Raw genomic sequence first — 15,326 nt, 5'->3', positions numbered from 1 at the left:
AATTCTTCTAATCCATGAGCATGGGAGGTCCTTCTGTCTTCTGATGTCTTCCTCAATCTCTTTCTTTGAAGATTTAAAGTTTTCATTGTAGAGCTCTTTAATGTCTTTGGTCAGGTTACTCCGAGATATTTTTTTTACAGCTATTGTGAATGGGAGTGTTTCCATGTGTTCTTTCTATAATTGCTTGTTAGTGGTATATAGAAAGGCTATAGACTTCTGTAGGTTAATTTTGTAGCCTGCCACTTTACTGAATGTGTTAATAATTTCTAGGAGTTTGCGCGTGGAATTTTTGGCGTCCCTTAGATATATTATCATATCATCTGCAAAAAGGGATAATTTGAGCTCTTCTTTTCCAATTATTACTCTATGGTGTGTAACTTAGAGCCAGTTAAGTGCAGGGTTTTTTACCTGGAACTGGAGCAAGTGCGCCCATGGCAGCTTCAAGTGTGAGTGACGCTTACCCTGACTGTATTTGTTCACTGTTGTCTTTTTACATTTTTTTTTTTTTTTTTTTAACAAGGTGATTTAGTTCACAACACACTAGACCATATGATATGCCAGGCTGACCTGTGCAGTAAACTCTGATGCATGTACATAGCTGAAGGACAGTGACCAAACACACATATCACATTACCTCATAGGCTTCTGCCAGCTGGGAGAACTTCTCCTTGGCTTTGGGATCATCCTTATTTGTGTCAGGGTGATACTTCTTGGCAAGCTAAAGAAACAAAAATGGTTAATTACTATAGACAGTTACTAAAATAGAATCCAAATACTTGTTACAATTGTACATTCTTTATAACAATTTCTCTTTTTTAATATTTATTTTTATTTATTTATGTGTATGTGAGTTAGCCTGTGTGAGTACATGTACCACATGGATGCAGAAGTCCAAGGAGGTCAGAAAAAGAGCACTGAACTTGAGTTATGAGCCACCAGGTGGGTGCCGAGAACCAAACTCAGGTTTTCTGCAAGAACAGTAAGTACTCTTACTTGCTGAGCTGTCTCTCCAGCTCCATGTTTGTCTAAGACATAGTAATAAACTGCAATTTTTTAAAAGATTTTCTTTTTAAGTCATGTGTATGTTTCCCTATGAGTATATGCCACCAGCATGTGGGTACCTGTGGAGGCCAGAAGAGGGTGTCACTGTGGCTGGAGTTACAGGCTGTTGTGTGCTGCCTACTCTGATTACTGGGGAACTAAACTCAAGTCTGAAAGAGCAGTATGCCATTTTAACCACTGAGCCATCTCTCAATCCTGAATAGAAATTCTTTTTTTTTTTTGTCCTTTTTGAGACAGGGTCTCCCTGTAGCCCCAGTTGGTCTGAAACTCACTATGTAGACCTGGGTGACCTTGAGCACACAGAGATCTGCCTGCCTCTACCTCCTAAGTGCTGGGATTAAGAGCATGACCTCCACGCCCTTATTATTATTAAGTGTCTTACTTGTATGTATATAAGCATGCCATGTGTGTTCAATGCCCACAAAGGCCAAATAGGGTGTTGGATCCCTGGAGCTGGAGTTGTGGATGGTTGCTAACTGCCAAGTGGGTGCTAGAATCCAGATCCCCTGCAAGAGCAGCCAATACTCTTAACCACTGAGCCATCTCTCACCTTCCCAAATGCAATTCTAAAAATAAAATTTAAAACTTTAAAACAGGGGCTTAGGGGCTGGAGAGATAGCTCAGCGGTTAAGAACACTGTTTGTTCTTGCAGAAGATCCGGGTTCAAATCCCAGCAACCACATGGCAGCTAATGGCTGTCAGTAACTCCAGTTCCAGGGGATCCAACAGCCTCTTCTGTCTTCCGCAGGCATTGCATGACACAAATGCACTTACCTACATGCAGGAAATACATGAATACACATAAAATAATAAAATAGGGACTGGAGAGATGGTCAGCAGTTAAGAGCACTAGCTGCTCTTGCAAAGGACCCAGGTTCTGTTCCCAGCACCTACATGATAGCTATCAATTGCAACTCTTGTTCCTGGGGATCTGACCCTCTCCTCTGCCCTCCATGGGTACTACATGAATGTGGTGCAGATACAAAGATGTAGGCAAGACACTCATACACATAAAAATAAATGAATCAAAAAAATTTAAACTTAAAAATAAATCATTTCTTCACATATGCACACATTTCTCACCTACAACAAATCTCTAATAAAAATAACTAGTTCTTTAGAATGTGAGCACCTTGAGGGTGAAAGCAAAGTGTAAGAATAGCATGTCTGGTACATTAAATTTATGCAAAAGGGGAAGAAAATGACCTAATTTATCTGTTGCAAATTCTTTAGAAGAATATGTAATCAACTGGTAACAGTAATTACAAGACATGATGAATAAGAAAGAATGCTATTTACTTTTAAATATTTATCTATTTACTTATTTATTTATATATTTAGAGGGTAAGTGTATGGACTTGTGACACAGGGTACATGTGGAGGTAAGACGGCAACTTGCAGAGCTGGTTCCTCCTTCCACCATATGGGTTCTTCTGGGGATCAAACTCAGGTCACCAGGCTCATGTGGCACATCCTTTTAGTGACTCTACTAAGCCATCTCATTTTTTTGTTTGTTTTTTTAAAGGCAGGGTCTCCCTGTATCCCCAGCTAAACTGGAATTTACTATGTAGACTAGGCTGGCCTCACTCCAACTCAGATCCTCCTGTCCCTATCTCCCAAGTCCTAGGATTAAAGGCATGCACAACCAAGCCTGGCTTCTTCCCCATTTTTTTTTTTTTTTTTTTTTTTTGGTCTTTTTGAGACAGGGTCTCCCAGCCTGCCTCTGCCTCTGCCTCTCAGAGTGCTGGGATCAAAGGTGTGCGCAACCACGCCTGGCCTTTCCCTCTATCTGCTACTACATTTATTCCGTAAAGAATGCACCCAACAAAGTCCATCTCTTTCAGATCACTCCACAGGATCAGCTACATATGACCCAGGTGAATGGGCTATACATTGAATCAATAAGGACCAGACAAGATCAACAGCATTCTTTCTACAGTCTTGTCACTAAATCTGAGACCAATACAGACCTGGTAATAGGCTTTCTTGATGTCTTTCTGACTGGCATTTCGGGACACTCCTAATATCTGGTAATAATCATCTTTAGAAAAAGAAGTGCTTGTGTGGAAGGAGGCAGTACAAACAAAAGAGTAACTTTTTGTTCCTGGAAGTGAAACAAGAAAGACAATTAGTCTGGGAATTTGTCCAACAAAAAGAAACTATAAATGACTATCTAGAAAATACCTGTAAAAGAACAAACAACCTATGGCTGTGGGGTCTTTCCCTTCTAAGCATTCTAGAGACCAAACTCAATGTATTTCAGATATGGGCAAAGTCATGGCTGGACAGACAACTCAATGATTAACTGCACCTGCAGCTCTTGCAGAGGGCTTGAGTTCGTTTCCCAGCATCCATATGGAAGCTCACAACCATCAGTTCCAGGAGAGCCAATGCCCTCTTCTGGTCACTGTGGGCACTAGGCATGCATACAGGTAGGCTAGCACTCGTCATACACATAAAATAAAAATAGATAAATTTTTAAAATTTTAAAAATATTTTTGAGACAGGGTCTCCCGAAAGTCACAGCTGGCTTGGAACTCACTATGTAGGCTAGGCTGGCCTCAATCTCGCAGAGATCCGCCCATTTTTGCCTTCTGAGTGCTGGGATTAAATGTATACACCACCATGCCTGGCTAAAATAAAAAACTTTTTTGGTCTTTTTAAGACAAGTTCTCCCTGTATGTAGTAGCCCTGGCTGGTCTGGAACTCACTATGTTAACCAGGCTGGCCTTGAACTCAAGAGTTATCTGCCTGCCTCTGCCTCCAGAGTGCTGGGATTAAAGGTGTGTACCACCACACCCGGTGTTAACTTTTTTTTCCAAGAGACAGAGCGAGAGAGATGGGGAATATGGAGGAAAAACTTGAGAAAAATATTTAAAAATCAATATATGCAAAATAAGCTAAGGTAAAGAAAAATAAGCTAGGGTAAAGAAAAATCAGAGGAACAGTATAAAAAATTCATAAATATCAATAGCCAGGCGTGGTGGCGCACACCTTTAATCCCAGGACTTGGGAGGCAGACGCAGGTGGGTCTTTGTGAGTTCAAGGAAGGCCAGCCCAGTCTACATAGTGAGTTCCAGGACAGCTGGGGCTACAAGGAGACTGTGTCTCAAAACAAAACAACAAAAAAAAACAAAAAAAAAAAAAAAAAAAAAAAAAACTAATGGGGAAAGCCTAGAAATTTAGTTTAGTAGGTATAGTGTTTGCTGGGCATGCACAAGGCCCTGGGATTATCTCCAGCATCAAATAAAGAGGGTATGGTGATGCACAGTGAGCACATGCAGCACAAGGGAGATCCATGTTCATGGCTACACAGAGAGTTCTAAGCCAATCTTTGATAGACTGTTTACAATTAAAAAAAAAAAAAAAACAAAAGCAGCTGGAGGAGTTGAGCATATGTAGAATGGAGATAAGGAATGAAAAAGAAAATGAGCAGGAATGATTAGAATAAGGGTACACCTTTTTTATTTTTTTGGTCTTCTGGAGACAGGGTCTCTGTGAAGCCTCAGCTGGCCTGGAACTCATTATGTAGACCAGGCTGGCCTTGAACTCAGAGAGATCTGCCTACCTCTGTCTCTGCTAGGATTAAAGGGGTGTGCCACCACGCCTGGCATAAGTCTGTACTTTGGTATGTTCAATACTTCTGAAATCAGAAAGGAAAACTATGGAAGTAGGAGTTATGAGATTATTATTGTTTCTTTATTCAGACTGGAGAAAACATTAGAACCAGTCTTAGTGATCCTGTACTCAGCCAGGTGGTATTCTGACTGGTTACTCGATTCCCACTCCTTCCAATACCAAGAGGATGAGGCCAGTAGTTGTCAAAGTTCTGTCAGCTGCAGCAGCTTCAACTTCATTATCAGAGAATTTGTTCCTGAATAAGCGGACAGTAACATGTGAAATTATGTGTGGATAAACCACATCTAACAATTACAAAATAGACGGGTTTTTTAAATATCCCAAAGCCATCAATTATCAGCAATTATTAGGAGTTCAGGTTTTTTTCCCCTTCTAAAGTATGACAAGTAAATGTCTTGCTCTTTTTTAGAACCCAGAATAGGCTTAGTCTCCAAATTATTCCAAGAATGGCCAATCCAGTATGAAGTGCTTTCTTTCTGCATGGGAGAAAGACAAAGTGGTTTTTTTGTTTTGTTTTGTTTTTTTGGTCTTTTTGAGACAAAGTTTCCCTGTAGCCCCAGCTGGCCTGGAACTCACAATGTAGACCAGGCTGGCCTTGAACTCACAGAGCTCCACCTGCCTCTGCCTCCCAAGTGCTGGGACTACAGCAGTACACCACCACACCAGCACAGACAAAGTACTTTTAGGTCATCCGATTTCATGCTATCAGATTTGAGACAAGATCACAGACTGAAAGTTGAAAGCTAAGTTAATGATTTTAGATGTAGTAACAGTACACAATGAATGATGCCATTTCTCACAAGTTTATGTCACCTGATATAAAATATGTCCACTACAGCTGATGGGCTGTCTTGGGGAAAAAGGTAGCTCATTGCAGTTCCATAGTAATATTCTCACATAGGAGTTAATATAGTGTCTGTCTAGGCCTGTGTCTCTCACACACGGAGATACACTTATAAAATATGGTCCAGGGTATTATGAAGCCCTGCACTTGACCCCCAGCACCACGAACAATAAAAAAATAAGGTTTTAAGCCAGGTGTGGTGGTGCACGCCTGTAGTCCCAGCACTTGGGAGGCAGAGGCAGGTGGATCTCTGTGAGTTCAAGGCCATCCTGGTCCACACAGTGAGTTCCAGAACAGCTGAGGCTACAGGGAGACCCTGTTTCAAAAAGTAAAAACAAAAAAAAAAAAAAAAAAAAAAAAGCAAAATTAAAAATCTATTTGGCCCAACCCACATCCAATCTCTGTTCTCAGCTCTATCTCTGCCATCTAGAATGATAACTTGTAAAGATAGGCCTCAATGCCAATGAATGAATTTCTACAGTTAAGAATTGCTCAAAGGAGTGCTGGAGAGAGCTCAGCAATTAAGAGCACTGCTGTTCTTGCATAAGACATGGGTTTGAATCCCAGCACCCACATGCCAGCTAACAGCAGTCCCAGTTCCACGGGATCCAATACCCTCTTCAGTCCTCCTCAGGCACTGCACAACACGGGTACAATTACAAACATGCTGGCAGAACACTCATACACATAAAAATAAATAAATAAAGAGTTGCTCAAAGGAATTAATTATACATCCAGGTCACATACTTCCAGGAAGGCAAGTTTTTTTTTTTTTTTTTTTTTTTTTTTTTTTAACCTCTAAAGTTCCATATCCTTTTCTTTAAGGTGCTTCTTTTATTTTAAAATTTTATTTATTTTTATTTTATGTGTATGAGTGTTCTGCCTGCACATATGTAAATGCACCATGCATGTGATGCCCACAGAGGCCAGAAGAGGGCAATGGATCCCCTGGAACTGGAGTATACTGAAGGTTGTTAGCTGCCATGTAGGTACTGGGAACCAAACCCTGGTCCTCTGCAAGAACTGCCAGTGCTCTTAACCACTGAGCCATCTCTCCATCCCCTTAAGCTAAGCTGCCTTTTTAAGGTGCTTTCAAGAGTGCCTATTATGTACCCACTGCAAAGTTGAACACCTACTGGGTAGCAAAGTCTCTTGTGTTAATAAGCTAGCCAGGGCCTCCTTAATCTTCTTTATAAACTTACAGATGGCTTAAATGTCAATTGAACAAATTCTAGGGGAAGTTAAACAAATAGCACAATTAAGGAATACAATAGGTTTTTCAGTGTTTGCTTATTTCTTTCTCACTAAAACTGAAGTGAGACAATACACAGCATTAAGAAAATATCATGCAGGCTGGAGAGATGGTTCAGTGGTTAACAGTCAATACCACTCTTGCAGAGGACCAGAATTTAATTCCCAGAGCTCACATTAGGCTCACAACCACCTGTAACTCCAGCTCCACTGAGATCTGATGCCTTTGGCCTCCACAGGCACCTACCTGTATTCATGTACACATACCCACACACAGACCATATACAAACACATAATTAAAAATATAAACTTTTTTTTTTTAAATCTTTTTGAGACATGGTCTCCTTGTAGCCCCAGTTGTCCTGGAACTCACTATGTAGACCAGGCAGGCCTCGAACTCAGAAAGATCTGCCTGAGTCTGCCTCCCAAGTGCTGGGATTAAGGGCGTGCACCACCATGCCTGGCTATTTTATTATTTTTATTTTACGTGTATGACTGTGTCGCCTGCATGTATGTGAGTGCACCCATGTCATGCAAGGCCACGGAGGTCAGAAGAGGGCTTCGGATTCCCTGGGAACTGGAGTTAAGGACAGTTCATAACCGCCATGTGGGTGCTGGGAATCGAACCTGGGTCCTCTGCAAGAACAGTCAGTGCTCTCAAGTGCTGAGCCATCTCTCCAGCCCCCAAAATAAACTTTTTAAAAAAAGACAACATCATGGCCAAAGCGCTTCAAGGCTTAATGTACAATAATTTGGTAACACCTCCAGCAAGAAGGCAGATAACACCCGTCAAGACTACCACTTTTTAGGTTTGTGACTTTCTCATGTTGTTTAACATCTAAACCTCAACTTCTTCATAAAATGTAATAGTAATAGTGCCTGTCCCGTGAAAATATACGGAGGGAAACTATATCTCCTAAGTTTTAATAAATGTGAGATTGTACTATTTCACTGACAAAGATTTTCAAAAGACCGCTCTTTCCATTTACACCAGGTGGTGCTAACGTTGAGCTGTAAAGCTATAAAATGACAATTAACACTTTATGACTTGGATGAGGACGACTACTTGCATCTCTCGCCGGAACTTTGGGTACCTAGCACTCACCAAATGGCAGCTGACCCTTCCCACTATAAGTCAGACAGTGGAGCGAAGTGGAAGGAATAGGACAAGGGAGCAGCGGCCTGGGGAACTGTTGGAAAGGTGAAGAAAGTTCACGGCTTTCGGGGCTTTCACCACCCAGAGCTCCACCAAACTCTTCCCCTTCGACGGCTTCAGAGCAGACCGCCACCTTGGCCTCTCTGCCTCCTGCTTTCCTGTGTCCCCACAATTCCTCACGCGAATCGGAAGATACCTCCAGCCTGCTACCCGGGCCGCCAGAGCCGGCGAGCCGATACTCCAGCACTGCAGCCCGCCCTCACCTGTGAGGCTGACACCAGGTCTCAATGTCAGCAGCGCCCGGGGGCCGCAAGCGCCCAGGGAAAGCGCGAAGGCAGAGACACTCAGCTTACGGCCCAGGGACGCCCCCACGACGCCACCCTGAAGCGGTCGGACCCCTCTCCCCGCTGCAGCCGGCAGCCGGGGGGCCCCCAAAGCCACTAGCAACCAACGTGCGGAACACCGCGCAGCCATCTTGGCCCGGGGACACTGCGCTTGCGCCTGGCGGCTCAAGAACACCTCTCTTCCGGGGGCGTGGCCTCTGCACGCAAGCCGAGCGTGAGCACTACGCACGTGAGCACTTTCCCTGAAGCGAGTGATTCGTAGTCCACACGTGCAAGAGGTTTGCTCTGAAGATGTCAGTTAGTAGATTCACCCTGTGATGGACTTTCTGTGTTGGATGCATGAATGCTTGCCCCTTACATGTGAGGGATGTAACTCAGTGTAACAACTGTAACCTTCCTGCGAGCCATGACATAGGAGGGAATACAAATCCCAGCAGGCTACGGGGCGTCTACAGCGCAGAACCCAGCGCGCAGTGCAGGGCTGCTTTCCTTTGACCCTGAGACTTGCGTCTTATTGCATGTGTTTCATGTGATTTCCAACCCTGCAGCTGGCTGTTGTTTTTCCCTCTGATTCCCGCACCGCAGAATTTAGAGTGCTAAAACCCCTTCTAAACGTATTAGCCTTCTCCAAACGTGTAGCAAACTTGCTGGTTGAGAATGAGAACTCAAATACCAAGAAACGAATTTAATGAGTTTTGTGAGCACCTACTATGTGTCATGCACCCACTGTGTGTTGTGCATGTTCAAGAATATAATGTTAGGTGGGGCTGGAGAGATGGCTCAGCAGTTAAGAGCACTGACCTCTCTTGCAGAAGACCCGGGTTCTATTAGAGTTTCAAACAGCAGCAGCCTCCCCCCTCCTCAACAGGGCCCCATGGAATCAGGTTCAATTCCCAGCACCCACATGGCGGCTACTAACCGTCCTTAACTCCAGTTCCAGGGGAATCCGAAGCCCTCTTCTGACCTCCTGGACATGCAGGCAATACACTCATACACATAAAATAAAAAAATAAATAAAATATTTTTTTTAAAAAGAATATAATGTTAGAGTACACCCACGCTAAAGAGAAAATCTCAGGTAGGAGAGACAGGCTCCTTAGGAAGTAACTGTGTTAAATACTGCCATAGGTGTTCAATAACAAGTGTTAAAGTTCCTAGAAACAACTCCTGCACCTTGGACTGAATTTCCTGAAAGGCTGACCAACTGATTAGCACTCTAGAGATTGTGGAGAATTTGGAATGCTGCAGATCCAGATCCTATTCACAAATCATCTGGGGACATCTTTAAACCCATAAATAGCTACACTTTGCCTACCTTTGTTTCTGAATTAATATTCTTGGGACTAGTAATTATTAACTAAAATGCATTAACTTACCACCAGGTCCCACCAATCAAAAAGCTAAGACTGGGGCCAGGTGTGGTGGCGCATGCCTTTAATCCCAGCACTGAGGAGGCAGAAGCAAGCGGATCTCTGTGAGTTCAAGGCCAGCCTGGTCTACATAGTGAGTTCCAGGACAGCTGGGGCTACAGGGAAACACTGTCTCAAAAAGACCAAAAAAAAAAGCTAAGACTGTCATCCATAGCATCTGAGACCTATAGTCGAGCCCTCTTGTTTTGCCACAACCTGCTTACTGAATGTATCCAACAATGCATTTGAAAAGTGTCTTGATTTATGACTTTTCTTTATGTTACTATTAAAAATGTAATGTTACCATGCTGGAACATGGAATTTGGGGTAACCTGAATCTGTTTTCAGGGGCAATGGTCATTCATGTTTGGCTCAAGAATAAGCTATCTCTTATTCCTTTTGAGGTAAGAGTTATGTTTTTGCGTCAACACAAACACATTAGTAAGGGAGTCTGATCTGTTTCTCAAATGTGGGGATGGACTGTTGTTAAGGTTCAGATAGCCCTGCCCTCTCACAAACAGGGTCTCATGGACTTCTCAAGCTCCTGAGAAAAGGGAACTGAGCTGATAAGCACCTTGGTCTTTGAAGTCAAGATAAGCAGACTTTTCTCCACTGTTTGTCCAACACAGCAGACTTCCCCTTTGATGGCTAAAGAAAACAGGTTTTAACAGTCCCGCTCTCTCACTCCCCCCACCCCCCCAACTTTAAAAAAATTACATCTTCCCACCTTCTGCAAGAAGCAGAAGTCTCCCCCTTTAAAAGACCCTAGCTCACAACCCAGGGCAGACATTTTTTCCTGCCCAGAAGGGAATCTGTCGCATGTATTCCTTTGCTAGTAAACTCTATTCCAAGGAGTCTTATCTGTGTCCTGGTGCTTTCTCCTGATCAACTGGATTCTTCCATAGGCTACTTTTTACCTATCAACTGTGGAATGGGCATTGGAATGTTAAACCCTCTGACTGGTAATGTTCCAACTGGACTTCATTGAAAAATGCATCACATACAGGTGGGATATTCCAAGAAGCCAAGAACATCCAAAACTGCCAGATACAGTAGTGCATACCTTGTAATCCCAGCACTTGGGAGATGGAGTGAGGAGAACCAGGAGTTCAAAGTCATCCTCAGCTATATAGCAAGTTCAAGACAGCCTTCTGCATGAGACCCTGTCTCAGAAAACAAAACAAAGAAGAAAAGAACTTCAAAAGCTAACATCTGAAAGTGTATGCTTAAGCCCTAAATTTAGAGTATGTAATCGGATATGCAGCTACAAAGGTAGAACTGGCCTGGTTAGTTTCAGAGGAGTTTCAACTTTCATACTACCCCAACCCCAAGCAATAGGAAGGGAATCTGAGAGCTCATGAATGAGTTTAGGGTGATCAGTGTTCACACACACATGCACACAATGCGCTATGACCTTCTACCACCAGTATTGTACATAAAATTTGTGTGTATTTTAATCTAGGTAGATATACATAGCCTCCATCAACCAAATTCCCTGTGGGCCCTGAGACTCAAAGAAGGTTAAAAACCACCAATCAAGTGAAGAATAGTAGAATAGTTACCAAGAATAGCTACTTTGCATATTTAAAAACGCAAGGATAATTGAGAGTGTGCTCGGGAATAGAGATCAGTGACGTGAACAAAGGATGTTTTCAAGAAACAAGGAAAAGGGTGCATGGAATGAGAGGTGGGGAGTTTGTATAATACATTGAGCAAACACATTTAAATGTCTTCAGCATAGTGATAAAGAGTATGGGCCACAGAGTCAAACTGCCTGTGTCTCAGTCCCAACTGTGAGTCCTAAAGCAACTTACTTCATCTCTCCTTATACTGCCCAGGCTAGTTTCAAATTTGTGGTCTCAAGCAATCTTCCTATTCACCTTTGAAATGGCTAAGACTATAGATGCGTACCACTAAGCCCAGAAAAAATATCACTTTTATTGGAGCTAGAAAGATGGCTCAGCAGTTAAGAGTACTTGCTGTTCTTCCAGAAGGCCCACATTTGGTTCACAGCATCCACACTGGGCCGATCATTACTACTTGTAACTCCAGCTTCAGGAGATATGATGCCCTCTTCTGGCCCCACAAGGTCTCTGTAGCTCAAACTGGCATGGAACTCACTAGGTAGCCCAGGCTGGCCTCAAATTTTTGGTGATCCTCCTCCCTTAGCCCCTGAAGTGCTGCAAGCAACAGAAAACACTCCAGACTCTGGTTGGTGTGTGTGCTGCATGTACATGAAATGCACATGGGTGTGCACATGCATACATGCAGAGGCTAGAGCAGGATGTTAGGTGTCTTCCTCTGTTGCTTTCCATCTTACTGCCTTGAGATAGCATCTCTCACTGAACCAGAAGCTCACTGGTTCTACTAGAACTAGCTAGTCAAGGAGTTCTAGGGACCTACCTGCCTCTGCTCTCCAATGCTGGGGTTACAGGCACAAGCAGTCACACTGTTTTTTCATGTGGGTGCTGAGGATTCAAACTCAGGTTCTCATGTTTTCAGAGCTGTCCTACGACTCACTGTGTAGCCCAAGCTAGCCTCAAACTTGCTATGTAACAGAGACTGACCTTCAATTCCTGATCCCCTCTGACTCCACCTCCTTACAGTTTGGAGTCTGACAAGAATCCCTTTTGGGGCTTTTTTTTTTTTTTTTTTGTCATTTTGAAGCAGAGTCTCCCTGTAGTCCCAGCTGTCCTGGAACTCACTATGTAGACCAGGCTGGCCTTGAACTCACAGAGATCTGCCTGCCTCTGCCTCCCAAGTGCTGTGACTACAGGCGTGCACCACCACGCCCAGCTCCTTTTGGGGCTTTTGCTTGTTTGTTTGAGATAGGGTCTCAAGTAACCCAGGTTGGCTTTGAGCTCTGTATTTAACCTAGGATGATCCTGAACATCTAATTTTCCTGCCTTCACCTCCTAAGTACCAGGATTAAAGTTGTAATCACTCACCTGGGTTTAGAATGATTTTTTTTTTTTTTGTCTTTTTGAGTCAGGGTCTCCCTGTAGCCCCAGCTGTCCTGGAACTCACTATGTAGACCAGGCTGGCCTTGAATTTACAGAGATCCCGCCTGCCTCTGCCTCCCAAGTGCTGGGATTAAAGGCATGAGCTACCATGCCCAGCTAGAATGATTTTTATTTGTTTTGAAACAAGGTTTCACACAGTCCAGGCTGGCCTTGACAAAGTCACTATGTTGAAAGGATGACCTTGAACTTCTGATCATCTTCTTCTCCTTCTGACTCCTGAGTACTGGAACTACAGGTGAATGCTACCATGCATGGTTTATGTGGTTCTGGGGATTGAACCCAGGACTTCATGCGTGCTAGGCAAGCACTCTACCAACTAAGCTACATTCCCTGCCAGAATCACTTATAAAGGAAAACATGATCACAGATGCTGAGAATAAAGCTAAGTATCTCTTGGCCATCATAGACTACAGTGTGAAAAACATGCCCTTAGAGAATGGGCTTTTAGCCCCAGCTGACCTGTAACTTGCTATGTAGACCAGGTTGGCCTTGAACTCACAGAGACCAGCCTACCTCTGCCTCTTGTATGTTGGGATTAAAGGTGTGAACCCCCATGCTCTGCTTCTGTATTTATTATTTTTATTTTATGTATATGAGCTTATTGACTGCTTGCATATAAGTGCACCGACATCCTGCAATGCCTGCAGAGGTTAGAAGAGGGTGTCAGAGTCCCTGGAACTGGAGTTATAGACAGTTGTTAGCCTCCTTGTGGGTGCTAGGAACCAAACCTGGGTCCTCTGCAACGACAGTCAGTGCTCTTAACCACTAACCATCTCTCCAGCCCCTGTGTGTTTTAAGGCTGGGTCTCACTATGTATCTCTGACTGACCTGGAGCTTGCTATGTAGACCACACCAGCTTTGAAATCACAGAGACCCATTTTCCCCTGCCTCACACCCTGGGCTTGCCCAATTTTTTTTTAACCTTAAAAAAAATTATTGGGCCTGGCGTGATGGCGCATGCCTTTAATCCCAGCACTTGGGAGGCAGAGGCAGGCGGATCTCTGTGAGTTCAAGGCCGGCCTGGTCTACATAGTGAGTTCCAGGACAGCTGGGGCTACAGGGAGACCCTGTCTCAAAAAGACCAAAAAAATTATTCAGCATTTCATACATACGTATAAGGTGCTTTAATCAAATCCACACCTACTCCTTCCCTGACAACTCCCGTATCTTCCCATCACTTTTTCCTGAACAACTTCAAGTACTCTTTTTTTTTAAATTTTTTTTTTGCTACTCTAACATTCCCTCTTCTGAAGAGGTAACCCTAAAATCTTTTAGGGATTAAATAAGAGCTCCCAAATACTTTTGACATTCTTTTGGCCTTTGGAACAAAGTATGTTGTTAAGAGGTCCAAGGACATTTTGACTTTTGGCTAAGAAACTGGCTACTTTTCTTTGGGGTCTTTTTTACCATAACTGCCCAGCCAATTCCTACCTCCTATTCCTATCACACCATCCCCTGAAGAGGTTACCCAAATTGCTGATAGGGAATTGGGACACAGACTGCTCTGGCTTCTTCCATGCTGAACAGGGAAGCAGGGTGTGGCAACTGGGATGCCTCTTCAGTAGGTCTATCTAAAAGTCTCCCAAATTGCATAACTCTTAACTTAGGGAGAAAAGAATGTCCTTGACTGGTGCCTAGAAGATATGAAGAAGTAAAGGAAAGTGTAGTTAGCATTACAAGTTCCAGACAGGGAACTAGAAAAAAAGTCAAAACAGCAAATTTCAAATGTTCTTATCACAGTCCATTGGAATTTCTTGACAAGAACTTCCAAAAGCATCCCTCCATTGGGTTCCTCCTCATTTTTTTTTGTCTGCCTAGGCTGGACTTGAGAATGATGGACTCAGGATTTGTTTTCAGGAACTTTGATAGCTGTTGGAGTGGCTATAATCAGTGTCTGTTCTCTCTCAAAGGCTTCTAGATAGACCCACTGAAGGGGTACCCCTATTGCCTCACCCTGTGTCCCTGTTCAGCACAGATGAAGCCAGAGGTCTCTGCATCCAATTCCCTATTGGCAATTTGAGTAACCTCTTCAGAAGATGGTGTGATAAGAATAAGAGACAGGAATTGGCTAGAAAGAAATATACTGATCACTTTAATCTTTGGTTATACTTTCCTTTTGGGTGATTAAGACCTTACAGTTGTCCCAAATAAACCAGTTTACTTTTATTCTTATGGTTGTTTGACAATCTGTTCCTCAGGGGTCAGAGCTTGGGAGGCGCCCCTGGCTCCTTTCTTTTACCAGTTCCATCTATGTGAAGATCGGTCAAAGTCCTGCTCAACTGTGGCTGGCTTCACTTGGAAGCCTGGAGGAACTGTTTCCTCTGTGTTGACCCTCCTCTTTGTAGACTGGACACTGGTTCAAGTCCATCTGGTGGGGTCTCCATGGCCTCCCTGAACAAAAGGACAGGTGACTCAACACAGTTACAGGACATTTTGAGAGATGCTCCATAGTCCCCTGGAATTTAGTCAACCTTGGAAGGCAAGGAGCAAAAACTGTCCTTTAAGTCCCTCTGACCAGATTAGAATAGGCCTCAAAGTATGGCTGTTAAACATCCAAGTTAGTTCCACCAGTCTGGTACTTTTAACTACCATGGGGTA

General features: G+C 43.4%; 1 protein-coding gene across 2 annotated transcripts in view; it reads right to left on the bottom strand.

Moving 5' to 3' along the window:
- Positions 1–8,462, bottom strand: part of Dnaja3 (DnaJ heat shock protein family (Hsp40) member A3) — a 29,551-nt gene extending 21,089 nt beyond the window's left edge. The window contains exons 1-3 of one of the 2 annotated variants that reach the window (XM_008846322.3): positions 8,216–8,462; positions 3,033–3,166; positions 635–718 (exon numbers count right to left, since the gene is read on the bottom strand). In XM_008846322.3, the coding sequence (XP_008844544.1) occupies positions 635–718; positions 3,033–3,166; positions 8,216–8,426 (429 nt within the window). In that variant the 5' untranslated portion in view covers positions 8,427–8,462. The remainder of the gene's footprint in view (positions 1–634; positions 719–3,032; positions 3,167–8,215) is intronic. The other variant, XM_008846330.3, reaches the window with a different exon arrangement.
- Between the last annotated feature and the right edge of the window lie 6,864 nt (positions 8,463–15,326).

This window comes from Nannospalax galili, unplaced genomic scaffold (assembly GCF_000622305.1).
Source record: "Nannospalax galili isolate Female #2095 unplaced genomic scaffold, S.galili_v1.0 scaffold471, whole genome shotgun sequence".
NCBI classification, from domain to species: Eukaryota; Metazoa; Chordata; class Mammalia; order Rodentia; family Spalacidae; genus Nannospalax; species Nannospalax galili.
This window is presented reverse-complemented; position numbering and strand designations above follow the sequence as displayed.